This window comes from Notolabrus celidotus, chromosome 6, assembly GCF_009762535.1.
Source record: "Notolabrus celidotus isolate fNotCel1 chromosome 6, fNotCel1.pri, whole genome shotgun sequence".
Classification (NCBI taxonomy): domain Eukaryota; kingdom Metazoa; phylum Chordata; class Actinopteri; order Labriformes; family Labridae; genus Notolabrus; species Notolabrus celidotus.
Window position 1 is genome coordinate 15,054,238 of NC_048277.1, and position 20,845 is coordinate 15,075,082.

At 42.6% G+C, this 20,845-nt stretch overlaps 1 protein-coding gene and 1 long non-coding RNA gene across 9 annotated transcripts in view; one reads left to right on the forward strand and one right to left on the reverse strand.

Moving 5' to 3' along the window:
- Nucleotides 1-17,204, forward strand: part of rassf7a (Ras association domain family member 7a) — a 39,262-nt gene extending 22,058 nt beyond the window's left edge. For 7 of the 8 annotated variants that reach the window (XM_034685855.1, XM_034685854.1, XM_034685860.1 and 4 more), the window contains 5 exons: nt 10,907-11,104; nt 11,855-12,783; nt 14,888-15,062; nt 15,252-15,356; nt 16,909-17,204. In XM_034685855.1, the coding sequence (XP_034541746.1) occupies nt 11,002-11,104; nt 11,855-12,783; nt 14,888-15,062; nt 15,252-15,356; nt 16,909-16,940 (1,344 nt within the window). In that variant the 5' untranslated portion in view covers nt 10,907-11,001 and the 3' untranslated portion in view covers nt 16,941-17,204. Of the gene's footprint in view, nt 1-1,852; nt 1,963-10,906; nt 11,105-11,854; nt 12,784-14,887; nt 15,063-15,251; nt 15,357-16,908 lie in introns of those variants that run through there. The other variant, XM_034685861.1, reaches the window with a different exon arrangement.
- A 1,870-nt stretch (nt 17,205-19,074) lies between these two features.
- On the reverse strand, nt 19,075-20,396 carry LOC117814631. Its single transcript, XR_004631605.1, has 2 exons — nt 20,225-20,396; nt 19,075-19,802 (listed from the first exon to the last, which is right to left on the reverse strand). It is a non-coding gene; the product is annotated as an uncharacterized LOC117814631 (long non-coding RNA).
- Between the last annotated feature and the right edge of the window lie 449 nt (nt 20,397-20,845).

A 20,845-nucleotide genomic window follows, 5' to 3' on the forward strand; every position in this document is an offset into this window, starting at 1 on the left:
ACATCCTTCCCTGCTGCTCCGTTGGGAGTGATCTCTGCTCCTCCTCAGAGTAATGACAGGGAGAAAGAGTTGTGTGTGACACCTCCCCGTCAAACTATAAATCAGGCGTATTGAGAGGCCCACCCTAAGCTTTGTGATCCACATGCAACACAAACAAACTGTTGCCACCCTTTTTGTGTGTTTCTAATGGGTGCATTAAAGGCTGAGTATCAACCTTAAACGCTTTATAGGTACCAACTGTAGCTGTTAAGGCCAGTGTCATATGTCTTGGCAGTTTTGTACTTGGTAGTTTTTTTCTGCCTCTGAACATGATTTAAGTTTTATTTGGATGAAATTTTTAATTAGCGGCTAATCACTCTTTGACTTATTGTTTCTAAAAAGCTGGTGAGAAGAGTACAAAATGTCATGTTTATTATCAGAAGGAAGACACCTAAAATAGTCCTTTATTTATCTCTCGGGGTAAGAATTGTAATGCAACTCATGCAACCATATGATACAATACCCAATACCTTGTCCACAATGACAATATCACGATACAGAGATTCTGTGATCATTGATAAATAACAGTAGGGCTGTCACAATTTCAGATTTCTACCCCTCACGTTTCTGTGGCCAAAAGCACTATAAAAACCATTGTTTAATCTTGATACTATGACAGAGAATAAGAGCCTGATTAAGTACGACATTTTTTTAAGGTTTCAAGAATTAAGTTGGAAATATACGATAAAAATTATAGAATTTATGAGAATAAAGTTGTAATCTTGGGACAATAATGTTGTAGTTTTGAGAATTAATTTGGAATGACATGCCTTGTTAATCGATCTGTGGGCTTAAGCAGCATTTAGGTTGATATTAAAACAGCAGCAGGCTGTCTGCATTAAAATGAAGAATGTGGATCTTGTGAAGTACTCAACAGCTGAGGACAAACAGCAGTTGCAGAAGCGTGCACAGGCTGCCTAATAGCCTGCCCCACTTCAAAACAGACAGTATCTTGCACAGTTGATTCAGAATCCTGATCCTGGAGTGCTTATGTGCTTTGGGTATTGAGTTATTTATCAAACCTATACTAAAGTATAATTTCACAAGATGCTACATTTTCCCTATTTTAGTTCAGGTGGCTGCATGCTGCTGTTATGGTATGTGCCTTTAAAATAACTTAAAGGTTAAACATAGAATAAAATGGACGACTCTTATCTCGAAATCTGAATTTTTTTCTCTAGAAGATCACCCTGATACTCCATCGTACGATGCTTATAGAAAACTCAGATAGTCAAATCCAACATAACGATATCTTAACGAAGCTTTAACAATATAACAAGTAGCTTAATGTTACATATTCCTTACCAAGGCTAGCACACTAACTACAATTTTCCTTGTCTATCATGATTAAAATCAGCAGGGATATTTTATTCCACCCTGAACATCACTAAAAGTCAAATTCTGTTTGGATTTGTTACTGGTATAAGTGTGGAAAATAAACATCCAGCCATAGATATTAGAGAGAAGTGCAGATGGTGTTGGAGTTGATAGCCACTGTCTCAGAGTGGGTTGTTTGTTACATGTGCAGATGTGTGTCTTTAGAGATCAATTTAAAACTGAATCTTTGTCAGATGGTCAACAATGAGAGCGAGGATTGCATTATAGTGTTTTGCATCCCTTTTGTCTCTGCATGGATTGTTATATAGCAGCATAAGTGGGCAAAACTACACAGATCACGAGCAGATACCAGATTGTCACATACTCAGAGATCTTGTATTTATATGCAAAATCTGTTCATAGAGTTAAAGACCATTCCTCACGACTGTGTCCCCTTCACAGCTCATCAAACACACCCTAATAGTGAAGAAGTTTCAGTTCTTGGCGCTGAAACCCCCACACCTTTGTGCTTTTATAAAAAAAACATACTCTAAAATATCTCAGTGATGCCTGTGGGGACAAGCTGCACTCTGCCTGACCACCTTTGTGAGTACTCCCTTTGTTCCTCTTTATACATGTTCACTTATGATATCTTTTTACTTTTCTTTGTCTTCCTCGCATCCAAGTGTTTTTCTATTTTTGCAACAACCAGCCTGTAAGTCCAGCTCCAGTCTCTGTTCTAATAATGTCCCACATGTTTTAAGAAGTTGTTTATTCAGAATATGACTATAAAACTTCACCCAGAGGCAAGCAGAGTGATTTGAAAGGGAAGTGTGTTTGCAGTACAAAGGCTTTATTATTAACTAGAGTCAAAACATTGTTCCTAGTTTGATGACGTACCGTACATTCCATAGTGCTTGTCTGTTTGAACCCCCTCAGTGTGGATCTTATCGCAGAGTACACAACAGCATTTTTGTGGGATGAATCTCTTCCATGGATACGAAAAGACAACATCTCATCTGCCTGTTGCTGGATTTTTTTTTTATCATGTTGCTGCAATAGGTTACCTGAAGGTCTACAAACACACACTCACATGCACAGCTGAATCACCTTGTATGTTGGAACTCCCTTTGTAAATACTAGGTGGGTGTGAGTAGGGATGTTTTAGAGCGACCTTAGCAGAAGAGTAACACGCTAATCTGAACAACCTGTGGCTTTCTCTCAAAAATTCCTCACAGTCTTTCAAGGAATGTCACAGCCAGGAACTCAGTTTCAGTTTCAAAGGTGAATCTAATAGAAACCAGGAGTGAATGGACTCTATTAGCCACACTTGTACTTCTTGAACCGCCCGTGAAATGTCTGTGACCTCAGATTGATGTTTTCACAGGAAACTGGGTGGAACTCTTCACTTTCATCTAGGAAAACATGCATACAGCTGGTAAAGCCAACTTTCTTTATGTTGGAGTGATATGTTTTCGTTGTAATATCATCTCTACAACGCTGCACAAGAATGTGCACCTGGTCAGACATGGATTGATAGCTGCCTCACCCAAGACTAAGCTACCTGTGAGAAATTGAGTAATCTTTGTCCCCGGACTTCCTTGTTTGCCTCTTTCTTTGCAGCAAAAAATTTGGTATATGTTTCCTTGGGCATGCTAGGGGCAATATTCCCTTAAGCCTTAGATAAGGACTGCAAGTGTGTGTTGCATCAATTATCGCATGGGATTAAAATGTGATGAAACAGCAACACCATTCCAGTCACTGAGAAAGTAGCCTCTACAGTTCAGAGGAGTTTTAACTATGAATTAAATTACATGAAGTTGCTTGGATTGAAGTGCTTTTCTTGATGCTTTCTTGCCACGATTTGAGGCCTTACTTTTGATTGTGCTTCGAGAATATAAGAAGTCAAAGAACCTAAAAAAAACTCTGGGTGAATAATTGATATGAGCAGACATGGAAGCGCCCTTTAAATTACTAATGAGTTCTGCTTCATTCGTGTGACACTGGAGGCCGTGGCACTGCTGACTCCTCAATGACACATGCATGCACGCAAGCAGGAAGCAAGAGCCGAGCACCCTCACATGCACCTGCAACTTAAAATAGCACGTGCTGGAAAATTTAAAGCCACTAATTTCCACTTTAGAACCATGTGAATTGCATCCTTTAAATGAGCGGGTTCACTTTGCATGTTGCTTTCACTTAAATAAAGCATCATCATTAAGTTTGAGACAGCCTGTCTGCCGTCTGTTATTCTGGTAGACATACTATATGATTTGACAATGAGATAACTGATAGTGTTTTTGTACTTATTGCACAATCTATACATCCATGTATGTTTTATGTTGTGTGTGAGTCTGGCTGGGAACAGAGTGATGTCCTTCTTCCCTGGCGAGCATTGCTGAGTCAGGCCAGGCAGTATATAATTACACGTGGGTGCCTATCAGCAGTCTTAGACCCTTCTTCCTTGGCTCACCCAACAATATAAACTCCTGTGCTTGCTGGGCTCAGCCTGCAGCCAAACCACTCATCCTGAGCTGAGCTGAGCTCTCAGCGACGACCAGCTCTGTCCGGCTTTACAGTGACTATGTGCAATCCTGCATTATCATTCTGGCCACTGGCTGACGGCTCTGTGGGCGGACCCATGAGTCAGCGAACAAATTCCTGGTCTCTAATGTACTCGCCTTCGCTCGGTTTCCGGGGCTGGAGTGAACAAGTTAATGACAAACCAGGTATGAGTAAGTCAACCAGTGAGATGAATAATGTAGTGTTGTTTTATTGAGGCTGTGTAAACTATTGTGCTCACGGGAGTGTCATTACTTTCAAAGGCATTCAAAAGTGTGTCAGGGTTCTCCAAATTCCAAAGTTGAATAACACAAACATAACCTACTTTCGAAGCATTTTTTCGTATTGAAATGAAACAAATGTTACATCTTTCACACCTTCTCCGCTTGCCTTCTCTCTAGTGGTTCAGGCAAAGGTTACCATCTGTGAGTAGGGTGCTGCCAATGATTCATGATGACTGGGATTTCACACTTAGTGCTGTTTTACACAGTGGGACTGTAGTGGTAGTGACAGCCACAGGTGATGGGCAGACTGTGAATGACCATGTCAAGATCTTTTTCAGATCTACTGTCGTAATCCACGTGAACCTTTGAACCCCCTTTAGTCATCTATTACATGCACAGCGATTACACAGCTCGTATGTTTAGTGAATGGACATGAAATGGTTGGTGTAAATGAGCCCATTTGTCCAGCTGATGTGGATTACATTGGCAATCTTTTAATAGCATGTCTGCACCTCTACATATGAGGTATCACTGCTCATATTCGCCCTTGACTCAGAGGCAAAGGTGTCCCCTGTATTAATGAACCTCTGATCCCCTCTTATTGGTATTTCACACTTGGACGAGCCAATCATTATAACTGAGAAGGGCTGCAGCGTCAGATCCCTGTATGCCAGTATGACGACTAAAGCTTATTAGTGCTGTTTCTGATTCCTCTGCGCTGAGTCATTAGCATGTCAATAGAGAAGAGACACAGGCGGACGGGGGACATTTTCAAAGAGCTGGACGGTCACAAGCATTTGGATTTTGTTCTGAGAAAAAAAAATTGCCAAATTAATGTGCTGTGAAAAATGCATTATTCATCAGGTGTGCTGAAGCTTCAGTGAAGCAGCGTTAGCGGGGAACCAGGCAACCGTTCAGTCTAATTAACAAGCAGTGAGTCTGAAAAGCCTGCAGCGGCCTGGCCTTCTGCTTTGAGGAAGAAGGAGCAGCACAGTCACTGTCAAGAGTAAAATAAACAGTTTATGACATATGTATGCACTAATGCCCGCATAACAAACTCCATTTTATCTTGGCAGTGCAAACAAAAACACACATAACCCAGTTTTCTTTGTAAAAGTAGAGCTTCAGAAGTTTTCCACGCACTACAAAGTGAATAGGCTGCTGTTTGATGTTTTGTTAACACCTCCCAGACACTCTAAACCATCCAGCAGCAGCTCTATTATCGCCCTACATTTTACCGCCTTGTCACATACTATAAAAGCAGAAGCTCTTCTGCCTGAGTTTACATTGAAAAGTTCTAATGTTTAAATGTCATCCAATGGAAGCTCTCGGATCTTGATTCTTGCTTCCTCATGTGCCAAGTGGACCACTCCCTGCTCTCTGACCACAGTCCCGGGAGCCCTGCTGATAATAGCTTCTACATGGAAGTTATGGTGATTTTGGAGCCGCTGCTGGCTCTTGTAGAATTTAGAAAGCATAACTTACTCTATGACAGATCTGGATGAAGATCAGTGAGTGATACAATCAAAAGCAGATAATAAAATATCTTTATGCCTGAGGACTAAGTTGAGGCTGACTTGTGCAGATGTTTAATGTAACACGGTTCAATCATTGAAGCAGCTTCAACTCCTGGAAGAGGTTGTGATATTTTAAAAGCAGGTGTTCAAAGTTGAGGATATTAAAAAAAAGGTTCAGTGCCTGTGGAAGAAAAGCTTAAGGAATTATAAAGGTAACAGAGTGATAATTGTAAGAATCCTCGTTCATTAAAAAGCTTTGTAGGGTTTTTTTAAAAGGCCCGGGGCTGTGAGTGCAACACCTAGCTCATTATGAATATTGATAATGATGTTTTTCCCACACCCAGCTGGTTGCTTCCAGCACCACTTGGGTAATTCTGTCCAGCATTTAAATAGTGAAACAGATAAGGAGTGAACCAGGGAGCTGGATAAGTATTTGCATGTGTATTGAAAATATTTCAGCTAGTTTTTGTCTTCAATTAACAGTGTGATTCCAGTCTTTGTGTGTGTGTTGGTTTTGAAGGACCACACTTTTATAGCATGTGTACAAGCAGCTGTAAGTAAGACATTTCACTTGCTGTGGAGCGAAGAAGTGACTGAGAGTACTCTGGAGATTCATCAAAAGATTTCCAGCAGCTCTACTTCCACGGGGGAAAATTGTAATTTTCTACCATTATGATTAATTATTGTGCTGTTCTTAACTACAGGCCCGTTAAAGACTTGTGTTTGCTTATGGTCTCATCGGTCTTTATGCACATAAACTGTGCAGACGCTGAATGACGGGGGAGGAGGACTAACAATGCAAAACATAAGGCGAGGGAGGGCAAGAGAAAGCGCCTTTCCCCCCCCCCTTTTATTAGCTTTATCAGTGGTAACATGTGGATACAGCAGAACGGCACTAAAAAAGCTGGCGAGGCGACCCGGCGATGCCAGGGGCCACAAAAGAGGCAACACTGTCCGCTGAGTGTGGAACCAGAAGAACAATAGTGTCTCTGCAGTACAGATGAGACCATGCTGCTCAGTGCCAGCATGTTACAGGCTCTTTGAGGGTTTTTGTGTGTCTGCCAACCTGGACCAGAGTGGCACAGAGGACACAGCTTCTCAGAGCACTGTTCATTGTCCTCCAACAGCAGTGTCTCACATATTATGTAAACTTGATCCAGCCTGGACTGGGGTCTTATTTTCTCTTGTTAGCAAGAAAACAATTTGTCTACACTTGTTGTATTTCTGTGTTTGTGTACTTGTCAGTGGTTCAGGTCAGAGGCAATATGTCATGTCCTCTCTGTCCTTTACTCCCGCCATTGTTCCTTGGACTCCTGTCACTGCGGAGATAGCACAGTTATCACTCTGAGCTGAACCAACCTCTCATAAAGATAGGCCTGAATGGCATGTCTGCCTGCAAACACACTGACTGATACAAGCTTGTACATGAACGCATGCAAAGCAACCTTTGACCACTTCATTTCTTCTCTTGCACACACACATACTTGTGCGATACACACCCAGCAAGCATACTCTTCATGTAGCCTCAGGGTTTATGTGTTGAGACACTACTGTTCATTTATTGCCTGCATTGGAATTTCACTACTAAGTTTTATTCCTCCAAATGTTACCTAACGCTGCTTACAGCTTAGAAATGTATCATCTGAAATATTGAAAGGAAAATCTCGAGTAAGGGTGTTGCAATGCACGAATACTTCTGCAGTACGTTTGTGCTCATGTGTGTGTGTGTGTGTAATTGTTTGTGCATGTATTGGATTTTTTGATCCTCCTGTGTGGAGAGTGGGTGTCTCCCACAAGAGTCCTATCAGAGGCAGATGTTAGATGTGTTTTTTAAATTGTTCAGCGGTGTAGTCATATCTAAAGTGGGAATCCGATACAAGAGAAAATATCCATTCTCACCCTTTCTGTGGTGTAATTTATGGACCGCTGTAGTTTGACCAAAAAAGGCCCGTCGATCGACAGCCCGACACTGTTGCTCACGCAGCGTGTCACACAGACGAGCCGACTCATGCTCTGAGTCTGCCGGGCTGTGCTGCTAACCACTTCTGCCTCCAGCCTAACTCAACGCGGGCTGTTATTGAGGAGAGACAGACAGAGGCACAGACAAGCTGATGAAAGACGCAGAGCGGGTTAGCTGGACGGGTGAGTGATGATGAGAGAGCAGGGAGGGAAGGGCACATGGCTCCAATCATTGCTCTTTTCTCTACCACTCTTTATCTGTCAGACGTCTCTTCCCACATTTATCCCCTCTCTCTCTCTCTGTCTTTCTCTCTCTCTCTCTCTCTCTCTCTCTCTCTCTCTCTCTCTCTCTCATTTGCTCTGTCTGTCTCTCTTGCTGTCTCTCTTTCTCTGCCTTTCATCATACAGTTTGACTAGTCTGTTTTCTGTATAAAAGTTAACATCATTAAATATCTTTTTTTATGGATGTTTTTGTGTCAGAGCCTTGAGTGGGAGTGTTTTAGTGCCTTGCTTCGCTGATAACCTCTGAAGTGGTTTTACATTATCTTGATTTTTTTCCTCTGAGAAACCATAACAGACCTGAGCTCAGAGTTTCAACTGAAACTGTGTTGTTTGTTTGGCTGGGAGGGGGTAAAGAAGGTGAAAGAGAGAGTTGTATGTGTTCTTGTTTTTGAACAGGTGGGGGTCAACTTGAGGTTAAAAGGTAAAGTTTTAAGATGTGTGTCGTGTGGATAAAATGAGTTGTGGATAACTACAGCAGCTTGGATATGAGTGAGTGTGTGTGTGTGTGTGTGTGTGTGTGTGTGTGTGTGTGTGTGTGTGTGTGTGTGTGCGTGTGCGTGCATCGACTCCAAACACATGCAGATCTCTCTGCAGCCTGTGTTTGTCGACCGTATTTGCATATTGACTCAGAGTCACCCTCCTTTTTGGATAGCAAATGTGTTGATTGACTGCCCTGTTTGGCTTTTGGAATATTTCTTACAATATTTCAGCCTGAACTTCCCGTTGTTTGGAGCTTTTGTTGTGCTGCTGTTTCATGATTCTGAGACTACTCACAGGTGTCTCTCCTGCACCTGTTTTTCAGGCGAGGAGTGACACAGGACTCTGGAGCTGTGCACTGAAAAGGAGCGGGGTCAGGCGGATGTCTGTTTCTCAGTGTTGTTGTGCCTGTGACAAAGAGAATAGACAGCAACCTGAGACGCACAGGCCTGTTTGTTTCCTGTTAGTGCAGATTATCACATTTCAGCAGCCAGGAGGGACGAGAACTGAGCATCATGGGAGAGTGACATTCTTAGCTGGGAGATGTTTGTGTTTAATGAGATTGTTACAGTACATAGAAACCTTGGAAATACATGTATGTAAAAGACTTTCTCTGTTGTACCGTCTGCAGGTTTGTTCTCATGTGAAATATGCAATCCCCTGTCAGGTCTAGGGTCTAGTTTACCTGTACATTCAAACAAAATTAAAAAGTGAAACCATTTTGAGCTGTGTGATATTTCCATCAGAGAAAGTTTTTAAGGCCTGTGAGTTAGCATTCCACTGCGCAAGGTTTCAAGTTTTCAAAATGTTTCTTCCTGTTCCTCTTTGCGTGTTTCAAAAAAAGCCTAGAGGAACAGAGCTAAAGTAAATGATTATCTACTTACTCTGTGACTCAACCAGTTAGGCTTAATTATGTATTGCAACACAGCACACTCTGTACCCTCTCAAAGAGAAATATTGACATCTCCGGTGTGTTGAAACTTTACAGGGTTTGATGTTGACAGCGCTCTCTTTTCATATCAAAAAACGATATCACCTCGCTCGCACGGCTCAAAAGAATGTCTACCACATGTGATCATCTGCCTCTGTCTCCCGCTTGTTTCGTGTGATCTCGTTCAAGCTCTGTTTGCGCTGTCATGTCGAGCCGTTCTGTGTGATGTTGTTGCCACATCAGATAGGCTGTTGCACCCCAGCAGAGGCGGTGTTTGGCGTCCAAACAGCGGAGAAGTAATGGTGGCGCGGGGCAGCCAGGTCAGCAGCAGAGAGGGGGGTAGAGTTGGAGGGAGGGGGGGTGTGAGGGCTTTGTTAAGAAAAGCAGGAATTCTTCCGGCCAGCAGATGAAGTCGGTGCATTCCTCCAAAGCAGCTCCCTATAGGCAGCCAGTGGAGCAGAGCCAGGAGCTGAATGAGGGGCAAGATAATGGTGGGGCTCAGCTTTAAACACCTCCCATTGAGAACCGGAGAGACGGAGAGAAAGGGAACACCATCTGTCTGACTGTGGGTGAAGAGTTGTCTTTTACCCACCTAGGCTACAAAGTTTCACTTAGTGTGCCAACTTCTATAGATAATTCTGCCTCTGCCCAGGGGCATTTCACATTTTATGAGCACTGCGGTATTTTATTACCTTGTTTTGAAGCTGGGCTGTAAAAGTACAGCCTGGCAGAAGGGGGCCTGGATAACGATATTCATTTAGGTTAAACCTGCTGCCCAGACGCGTGTTAGCCTACCTGCTGATCTGCTCTCTGAAGTCTGATGAGACCCAGTTCTGGTCCTGCTGAGGAGGATCAAACTGAGGGACGCACACACACACACACACACACACACACACACACACACACACACACACACACACACACACACACACACACACACACACACACACACACACACACACACACACGCACACACACACATGCACACACGCACTAGCTTGTTCAAGCTCTCCTGCCGTGTTTCCGTGTATTTCTACCCGCACAAACACCCTCTCCCAAAACACAGACACACTCGAGCTGCTCCACTTTCCCCTGTCCGTTCCCCTCGGCAGTAAGCTATCATAACGGCTTTGAAGGAGGGCAGCAGAGCGTTTAATTGGGTTACAGATTGGCATTTATGCTCCCAGGTCCACAAGATACTGCCGGGACTCTTAACTAACCACTAGGAACCTGAAAATGTTACACTCTTCTACCTCTTGGCTGCTGTACTGGAAATGTACAGTTCAGTGATGTTCTCACTCAGCACAGAACAGCAGTGACGTCTGTCTTGTTTAGTGTAGGGACAGGTATTTCAACAAAGTGGCGAACAAGTTATGGTACTACGTGTACGACTGCCTCCAGTGTTTTTTATTTTGGGCTGCAACAAATTGTGTCATAGGTTGGGATAGGATTACATCATGATCTACAACACAGTGGAGGCTGGAGAAAGACGTATGGTGTCTTTTGTAGTTAGTCCCAAGAGCTCACAAGTGATTGTGCAGGACAGAAAACAGTGATATCAACACCTTTAACATGTCTCTCCTCTCTTTGTCTTTCAGAGCCAGTGCCATGCAGTGTTGAGTTGACTGAAGCAAAGCTGAAGTGATCTGACTTGAAGACCATCTTACCCTTCATTCCATCCTACGTGGTCCAGATGGAGCTCAAAGTGTGGGTGGACGGAGTGGTGCGGGTGGTGTGCGGCCTGTCTGAGGAGACGTCCTGCCAGGATGTAGTCATTGCTCTGGCTCAGGCCATTGGTGAGTCCCTTAAACATTATTCCACCATGGTGTTATGTTGCTTGTTCCATAGCTGTTGCTACTTTTCACAGTGTTTGTTTGCTTCAGAGTTTATCTAATGGGTCTTTCAGTGATTAGACAACAGCCCTGTCTGCAGAGAGAATCAAAACAAACAGTGCTTGTACTTGCCATGGCTTCAGAAATCCAGCTCTGCACTCACCTTTCATCTACACTGACCCAAATCGAGAACTATGCTGGATTGTCAGAGGGGTCAGTCTGGATTTAAACTGTGTCTTTGTTACTATCACCTCCAGCTATATTCAAGCCATACACTGCAGCAGCATTGAACAACATAAACCCAAAATTAGTGCTATCCTCCTTCCATGAGTGAGCTGCCTGCCAAGTCATTAGGGAGGGTTTGTCCTAATTTCAAGGTCCTTGTGGAAACTTGAGTTTATTTGAACATTTTTTAACATGTCGTGCGAGTCTTACACAGCAGCCTTTTATTCCTCTCCTCAGAGGAAGAGATTTAGAGGTATCAGCATCATCGTACTGCGTCTGATGCCATTTGTTCACTCAGTATAACTTGTGTAGAAGCAGAAGGAGGAGTCAAACTAACTGCTTGAACTACAGTGAAGGTTAAAGAGGGTCTTTAAAGTTTGTAACGCTTCTTTTATGTGATATCTATGTATTTTGTGCAAGTTTAGCTGTTGTTTTGGTGTGTTGTGCCTATTTTCTTTGTACTCATTCTCTGTTTCCCTTCATCCACAGGTCAGACAGGTCGGTATGTCCTGATCCAGCGTCTCAGAGACACAGAGAGGCAACTGCTGGCCACAGAAAAGCCTCTGGAGTCTCTCGCCAAGCTGGGCCAACATGGCAGTGAGGTTCAGTTCTTCCTGCGTCGTACTGGCCCAAGCAGCAGCGACAGTCCCAGCTCCAAACCAGACAGAGCAACTCCCCTCCCTTTGCCCAAGCACCCTGAGCCAGAGCTTTCAAAACGCAGTCAGCCGAAGAAAGCACTCACCTTTAACCTGGGGCCATCCACCTCTCCTAGAACCAAAGCCAAACAGTTTAAGAGATCTCCTCTGGACTCTCCAGAACAAAGAGCCTCCCCTTCTCCTTCTCCAAGTCCTGTTTCTTCTCATGTGCCATCACCCTCTCCCTCCCCACCTATAGGCCCATCCAAAGAGGAGGTCTTTAGGAAGGTTCTGCAGCAACAGGAAAGACTGAGGGCTTTTGAGGCCCAGCTAGAATCCCTAGAGAGGGAGTCACATTCCCGGGACCATCCCTACCCATCTCCATGTCCTTCACCTGTTTCTGACACTCGCTTGCAAGAAGAGGTGGATGCTCTGGAAGTAGCGCTGCGGAGGAACCAGGCCGAGCTCGCTCACGAGCAGTACTGGGAAGAGGAGCTTGAGGCAGAGGTGGAGAGGGAGCGAGGAATGAGAAGGAAGCTCGGGGAGCTTCACGCACAGCTTGATGACTGTGGGCGGCGGCTTCACGAGTTCTCTGTCCGCTCTGCTCAGCTGGAGCAAGAAATCCAGAGGGAGAGCCAGGCTGAAGGGAAACCTAGCAGACCAGAGGAGTCCCTCGATGTGATGAAGGTAGAGCTTCAGAGCCAGGAACGTCATGGGACAGAGCTGGAGGAGCATCTATCTGAGACTGACAAGGCCCTGGGGAAGGCAGAGTCTCTGCTGCAGGTAAGGAGAGAGGTCACGGTTCTGGAGAAGGGGCTTTAAATCAACATCCACAGCCCATGAGTGTTCATGTGCTGTGAAACTTTGAGCTAAACTGTGAAACTGTATCCCTCTCCTACCTGCATACTGCAGCAGACAACCACTAGTGCAAAGACACTCATTAAAGGGAAAGACTACTTATTAAAAACATGATGACATTTTGATTTCAAAATGATTATCCCAGACATTACAACATCATGCCACATACCCATATCCTGCCTTTCATTAAAAAGTGTTATTGTCTTATATTTACGTTCTGGCTGAACTTGTTTGGCAGCTGTCTACTTGTATGCATGTTCTGAGCACATGGTTACCAATGGTGTTTCTATCAGTATCTTCATATTCTTGTATCCCGTGTATGTAAAAAAAAAAAGGATTAAAGAAGATTGATTTGTAGAACAAAAGCCCCTTTTATTGGATCTACTCAGCCTAAACCTATCATAGTTTATGCTGTTATTGTTTGTTTACATTGGATGGTTGTCATAGAGGTGGCTATACCAATAAAATCCTTACACAGTTTTAAGTGAAACTCAAGCTTCCTCATTACCCAAGACTCAGTGTGAATGAGCTCATTGAAGTGGGTACCAGTTTCCAGGCAAGAGAGTGAAGAAAATTAAATTCCTCTTTTATTGTAGGATGGTAGAAGATGTTTTGTAAGGAAGAATTAGAGTGTTTCCACATCTTCATTAGCGGAGCTCATCCAGACTGAGAGGCTATTGTGTCTCTCTCCCGATCTGGGCTCTATGTAATAAATTGCAAACTTGCTGCAAAACTAATTAACAATAACAATAAGCTCATTGGAGTCATCAGTCAGTCTTCCCTGCAGGGAAGTGTCTGACTCTGGGGGTGAACTCTACAGACTTAGAGCCAGATTGATGGAACAGAGAGCAACTGTGTCGTGATCAATTTGGAAATATACAAAGAGTATCTTGCTGCAGAGAAGATGTAACCGCTCATGTTTTTTCATGCATAGTGGTACGATGCATACCACCATGTCATAACATGTTGCCAACAGTACTGCAAGAATTTGCAATTTAAAGATAACCACAAAGGAATTTTGCCACCCAGGCAGGTGTCTCCTAGAAGACATAAGAAGCTCTTATTTCTAGTAAACAACATGTTGGCACTAGTAACATGATACAGTATAATGCAGCTCACTGTATAGTAATGGAGAGGTGTGAAAGTCTGGCTGTGTCAGTCAACAGTCCCGGCTGCTTGCTGAGTGTTTGAGTGTTGGTGGTGAAGAGCGCAGCGTTCCTGTCATTAGGCTAATGGAGGCAGACTTGCAGGTGTGAACTGCCTCAGCAGGCTGCTTCAGTCCAACATCAATTACAGGATACACACACACACACACACACACACACACACACACACACACACACACCAGCGCTGGGGTGCTGCTGCTTCCTGTATGCAGACACAATTGATTAAGCACAAATAGGTAGTCGATTAAGACTGATTGACTGGCCTGTTTGTGTGCATCACAGTCTAATCTGTGGGCATAGGATTGATGCCACTGCCGCCTCAATGGAGGATCTCTGAACTTCACATTTGCCTTAACATAATTTAAACTAGTAATTATGTCTTCCCCTGGCATTTGTTAATTAGGACAACTATTAAATGCAGCAGAGACATTGTTATGTATAAAATGTATATACATCTGAGGCTACTGAAATGTGATGAAGCCTAAAATTAATGACTGACTTTGAGGATTCATGGTAGCTGAATGGTTTTATGATGGCTGATGGGTTGTAGTCCCCATCAATAACTTGCATCTAGACTTGTAGACTCTGCTGCCCCCTACTGCTGAAGACATACATGACTATTACTTTGGTTTTAGAAATGTGATCTAGAGGGATATTACAGTAGCCTTACCTAAGGAATGGGATAAATTCTGCTGTTTGTGTTTTGTTATTATAACAGCTGATTGACCGGCATGTTTAACTCGCTCTATTTTATATGTTGCACCTACTTTTTAAAGGCAAACAAATTGTCAGTGTTCAGTGACTGATGTAAAGTCTCAGTTGTCTAACCTTTCTTCTTTGATCCATGTTCTTTTCCCTCTCAGGCCAAACAGGAGGAGCTGGAGGAGCTGAATAAGGAACTGAGGCAGTGTAACCTGCAGCAGTTTATTCAGCAGACAGGTGTCCTGCCGGCACACACACACTCACGCACAGAGCTCCAGGAGCAACTGGAGCAGCTAGAGCTGGCACATCTTCTACAGGAAGGATACAGTAATGGAGGTATGAAAGCAATATTAAATAATAAAACTTGTGTCCTTCAGGTACAAGGTAAGATACTGCTGTGATGCGTTTGCCATTAATTTAATTCAAAGTAAAGTGTCAATTACTAGATTCTTTGTACCTGTTGTTGACACAAACCAGAAGTCCACATTTTAACACAGGCTTATTTATTTCTCTTCTCCCCGAAAGGTCACAGTCTACAAATGGAGTCTCCGCCACGCCCCACTGCCAAACAGTTCCTGGGACATCCACGCAACCTGCAAAACCCTCTAGTGTCCAGTCTCAACCCTGAGGGTGTGTATGTGTGAGACCCTGCCGCTTCTTCAAGTCCACCCCGCTATGCTCCTCTCCTCCCTTCGTCCCAGAGCCCTTTTCTCCTAAACTTTCTACTCCAGCTTTATTGGGTTTGAGGCTGCAGCTGCCGATTTTTGGTGTTGGGTAGCCGAAGCATTTGATTGGTGGAGGGTCCTGTCATCTTCTTTTAGAAGCTGAAAAACTTCCCCTCTGCGCCTAAGCCTGAGTCCTGTTGCTAACATTTTAAAATTCAATCAAACTTTAACATTCCTTCTTCTGTTTTCTCTCATATACCTGTTTGTTTTAATTCTCTGAATCCTTCTCTTGTGTCTCTCCTCCCCGCCTTCCTCCTCTCTCACTGTTCGCTTTCTGGACTAACACTATCTGCTATCTTTATACTTTAACGCATCTGGGAACTTACTTTTGATCCCGCCCCTCTGTAACACAGAGAGGCCTTCCCACCCTCAAGTCAACAATCGTATACCAACAGCTGCTTCTCACCGTATCTCCATGTAACACATCGATCGCACTGGGAATGACTGTAGCAGACATTCTAATTCTGTAGTGCTTCTTTAAACTGTGACATGGAAATATATGTGACCAATGTCATTTCAGTTTGCCTTTTATGTATGGATACTATTTATATGTGAAGAGGGGGTTGGGTATCTATACAATGCCTTGTACTTTGGTAACACTTGACTTCCAAAGAGCAAGAGCCTTCATGGAGGGCTCTGCAAAATGTGTTGCACTGTCCCATTCTCCTCCTGTGTGAAACCATGGCCCTTGTTTGCCTACAGAGAAATGTATCTTGAGCTGATTGCAACTATCATTTTTGGAGGGTAAGCTTCTTTAAAGTATGATTTTGTCAAGTAAATTGCTACAAGTAAGAGATACATTTTGAAAGAAGTGCAACAAACAGGGCCATGGTCTGTTAAGTTTTTCTTTTTCCTCTGTTGGGATGGAGGTGTTGTTTTTTTCTTTTGCAGTCATCACACCTAACATTTGACCTGTCATAACTTGCAATGTGCCTCAGCATACTGTAGGTGTAAGATGAGCTTACTCACATTAAGTCCTAAAAACAACAGCAGGCGGATGAGGGATGCTGCTGGTTTCAGTGTTTTGGACATTTCATTTCTTTTATTCTTAAGCAACCATCCAAACCATCTAAACCAATATTAACATTATCATAGCACTTAGCATTTTATCTTTTGTCTCGTTATCAAGCTGACAGGTCAAAGTGAAGTGTGTTTGAATGCGTACTCTCTCCTACAGTGCAGTGTTTTCTTTATGGGATTACATAACCGCCTCTTGCCATGGAAACTGCGGACATTTAAAAAAACAAACATGCTTAAAACCACTGCTGTCTCTAAATGCTACTCTGACTAAATTAAACTTTGGTCATAGTCCTCTAGGGGTAAAGGATAACTTGGTTTAGTATTGGTTTGTGCTTGCGTTAGTTTCTTGAATGACTTGGGTTTCTCCTGTCTCAGCTGAGAAAATGTTGTCCAGACAAAGGGATCATCATCCCCCCTTATTTTTGTGTGTCTTGCAGTCCTGACTTCCCGCGACTCATCATGGAGATAAAACATGGACCACAGGGCCAAGGGGAAAACTTGTTCACTGTTCTGTCACCGTCAACTTTTATTTAACCCCTTTCTTTGTAACTCATTATTTAATCCACCAAGATATACATACTGTATATACATAAAACAAATATATTTACTGAGTTTTGCTACTGTAAACACTGCAATATCTGTATGAAATGTAAAATAATTTAGAACATTTTACCTAGAGGAATTATTACAATGTATTTAAAGATAATAAAATTGTGTATTGTGTTTTAGATGATCTTTTGAGTGGTTGTTTTTTTTTCAATACCTTGTTTATGGACTCACATGTTATCATTATAACCCTTGCTAGAGAGGAGGTTCAGCTCATTTGAAGTACCCTGTGGTAAATTTTTAACACACCGTTGTACTTCCTAAAAATGGCCGTGCCATGAAGCTCCTATGTGAAATGCATAATGAATATATTATAGGCTCTGAAATATGCATGCTCTCCTCTGCACTCATGGTACAAAGAGTGTGATGATGCCCATTCATATCTGAGCGTTTTAGAGCCGGTATTCACAGGTGGCTGATTGAAAGTTCAAAGAGTGCATCCTTGGGAGCAAAAGGAAATGTAGCAGACATCCTGGCATCACAGCTGCTTCTGCTGTTATGGATGATGTAACACAGTAGATCTACAAGACATGTGACCGACAAAGGCATGAGGGCAGTGCAGAAGTGTGAACATTTGAGAAGCATGAGTAGTGATCTACTTGGGTGTAAATGTATCTTCTCTACAGTTTTCAAGCTCCTTGTTTTTTCATGCTGTAATTAATTTATGAATCTTACCCTAGGAGCACGTCTGCTTGTAGAAACTTGTGAACCTCTAAGTCTACTTTTTATAACACTGACCACAAAATGAACCATTGTATTGTGACATTTATCAAAAACGATAAAAATCACCCTGACATGGTGCTGTAAACACTGTTGCACAACCACAGGCTCCCGTACAACACTTTTGTTCTCCACCCCTTTCCTGTTTGTTTACCCTGGAGAGTAAATATGCTGGCTGTCACACTGAGTGACTTGATCTTTCCTTGTTCCCTTGACTGAAACCATGTTGATTCTATAAAATCCCATCTGTAGACAAGTTACAAGAAAAATCCCAAGAAACAAATCTTTCCAATGCATAGATGAATTGATATCAACAACTTTCACAAAGCATCAAAAATATGCAGCCTTTTTGTGGATGTTATGAACTTTTGACCCCGTGTTGAGAGTTAAAGGAAAACACACCAGAATGCCAATTCAGATATTATGATTAATTATGCAGAATTGGATTTTGCTGAGAAGATTTAGAGCTGTCTGGCTTGGCTGGGGTTAGATAATCGCCAAATCCCTGTTTAGTTCCCACTGTCTGGTCAAGCTGCAGGGTGATGCAGTGCTGGCGCCAACCTGTGGACATAGATGATGCTGCACAAACACTTGACATCAAAGAGAAAGTATTTAATTTTGTATTTCCTAACTGAAACTGTCACATTGAAAATAAGGTGGAACTTAATGGATCATTCAGTTGTAGGCCATGTGATCAGTTTTTTCACATTTCATTGTATTACTTGTGAAATCTTCTGATGTAATGTTTTATTTTTAGATGACCCCATGCCAGTGCTGTTAGTTTATTCTTCATTTTCCCTATTCTTAAGCTAGGTTACAATTTTTATACATTCATACATATGCACTACATTTCTGAACCAAAATGAATGCACTCTCATACACAGACAATAACAGATTATGAGAATGTTTCATGACAGCACCCTGAGGGAGTTTACTCATACATGACACTCCCCATGAACCCCATCCAAATCTGCTTTTGAAAGGTGTTGGATCAATGTAAAAGCTGTACGTCTGACCTCTTCTGGTAAAAACTGATCAGTACGCACAGTAGAGAGCAGTGTGTCTGAGAAGCGACTGCCTTCATGTGAGTGAGCATCTGCACGTCCACATTACGATGATGAATGGGGCCACAAGTTAATGAGTCTGACATACTGCACTTATCTATTCCTCTGTGTCACAATGAGTCATTATGCACCGATGGGAATGAAACGTCCTCCCTGATACCAAGAATTATATCACGCAGTAAAACAGAAAGTAAAAAATACATGATCCCACAGTTGTTTTGAGTAGCATTTTACTTTCTGGACTAGGGAATACTTTTTTACAAACAAACATAGTACAACGTATGTGGACACAGTTGATTTATTTTACTTGGTAATAATTATTTTTAATTTATTTTTAAAAATTTTCTGCTTCATTATTTACAAAATAACTCCAAAACAGCTGACCAAAAATATGGTAGTAAATTTGTTCTAAAATCATGTTGTATTTCTCTTAGCAATGCTCCTTTTTTTTTGCTGAAGGGGCCATGAGAACCCCTGGAGGGCCTCTGACCTCAAATTTGTATCCAGCCAGGAAAATTATGATTATCATGTCAGATGAGACAGATACAGAAATAAAACACTCACCAATAGTCTTCACAGTAGACGGCATTAGAGGAATCCCCTCTATAGGAGGCAGCGCAATAGCTACTTGACCTAAATAAGAGGACAGTATGTGAACATGTGAGGAAGTGGTCTACACATGGGGACCACTGGCTGAACACTCATGGTGAGCAGGCCTGTTCCAGAAATGTGCACGAGACATGCTCAGGGAGAGCTTGAGGTATGGTGTCTGTCTGGTCCGGCTGTGGCAGGTCTTGCACGAGCCCAATATATAAAACGAGAGGTATTCCCAAAACCAGGTTAGCCGCTGTCACACGCACAGTGGAACTGACAACTGGCACAATGTGCGTTAGTCAGTGGCTTACCTGCTTTTAGAGCTCAGACGGACAAACACGGGCAATCTGTGGAGTAACACAGACAAAGGCTGAGCTATACAATATAATAAATCACACACAGTCCACATGAAGAATAGAGATTTATTTCACTCAATTAATATTTAAAATAATGTACATAAGAATATATAAAATTGAAATAAATCGACAAATATCTGACAGCCTCTTTTGTTCTAACACCGTTACAAAATGTACAACTGAAGTATAAATTACAGCTGGCCCCCTGTCCTCGATGTATGCATTATGCTACTGAAATATACTGATGTACTTTCTGTTTCATCTGTTTTGAAAGTTTGAAAATAACTTACTTTTAAGTCTAAGACTCCTGATAAATAAATAGAAGAATTTTATCAAACGGATGTGGCCAATTCATCCACAATATATAGGCTAGACGGAATTAAGAATAGTGGTAGATGAAAGGAGCTACTTACCAGTCCCAAGTTTTCTTTTGGATCAATTTTAAAAGAAAGACTCTGTCAGTGTCGCAGAAAGGATCCTCACTACTGTCTTATTAAATATCCAGCTTACTTTTTCCTTGAAAGAAATCACAGTGCATGTTTAAAGTTAGGTGCATTTTAAGAACATAGTGTAGCCTACACCGACGCACAAGTTCAGTTCACTTGCACTACCCCTACCCTGCCCACTCCCCTGCATCTGCAACCCGACCTGGTTATGCAAATTAGAAAGAAACTGGCAGCGCGCACAGCCAATGGGAACCCGTGATGAAGTTGAAAGACCCACCCATCATCGATAATCGACAAATGAAAATCTGTGGGAGGTTGGTTTAATAAGGGCAGCAGGTTCAGCTGACTTGTAGAGTTGTAGTTGGGGTGCGGCGCGTTCAGTTTTGCACGTCGTACATTAGGAATGAACCATTATCGTGTTAACAGTTTCCTGTCCTGGACGATTATTTATGCAAACATGAATGCGACGCAGGTTTGTTTGTCCTGAAATAGACACCATGTGATGCGACAGCTGCTGCTGGAGGTGTGATGTAGAGTTTGAAGACGGTTTGACAAAGGACGCCCCTACCCCTACTGTGTGAAGTGGTT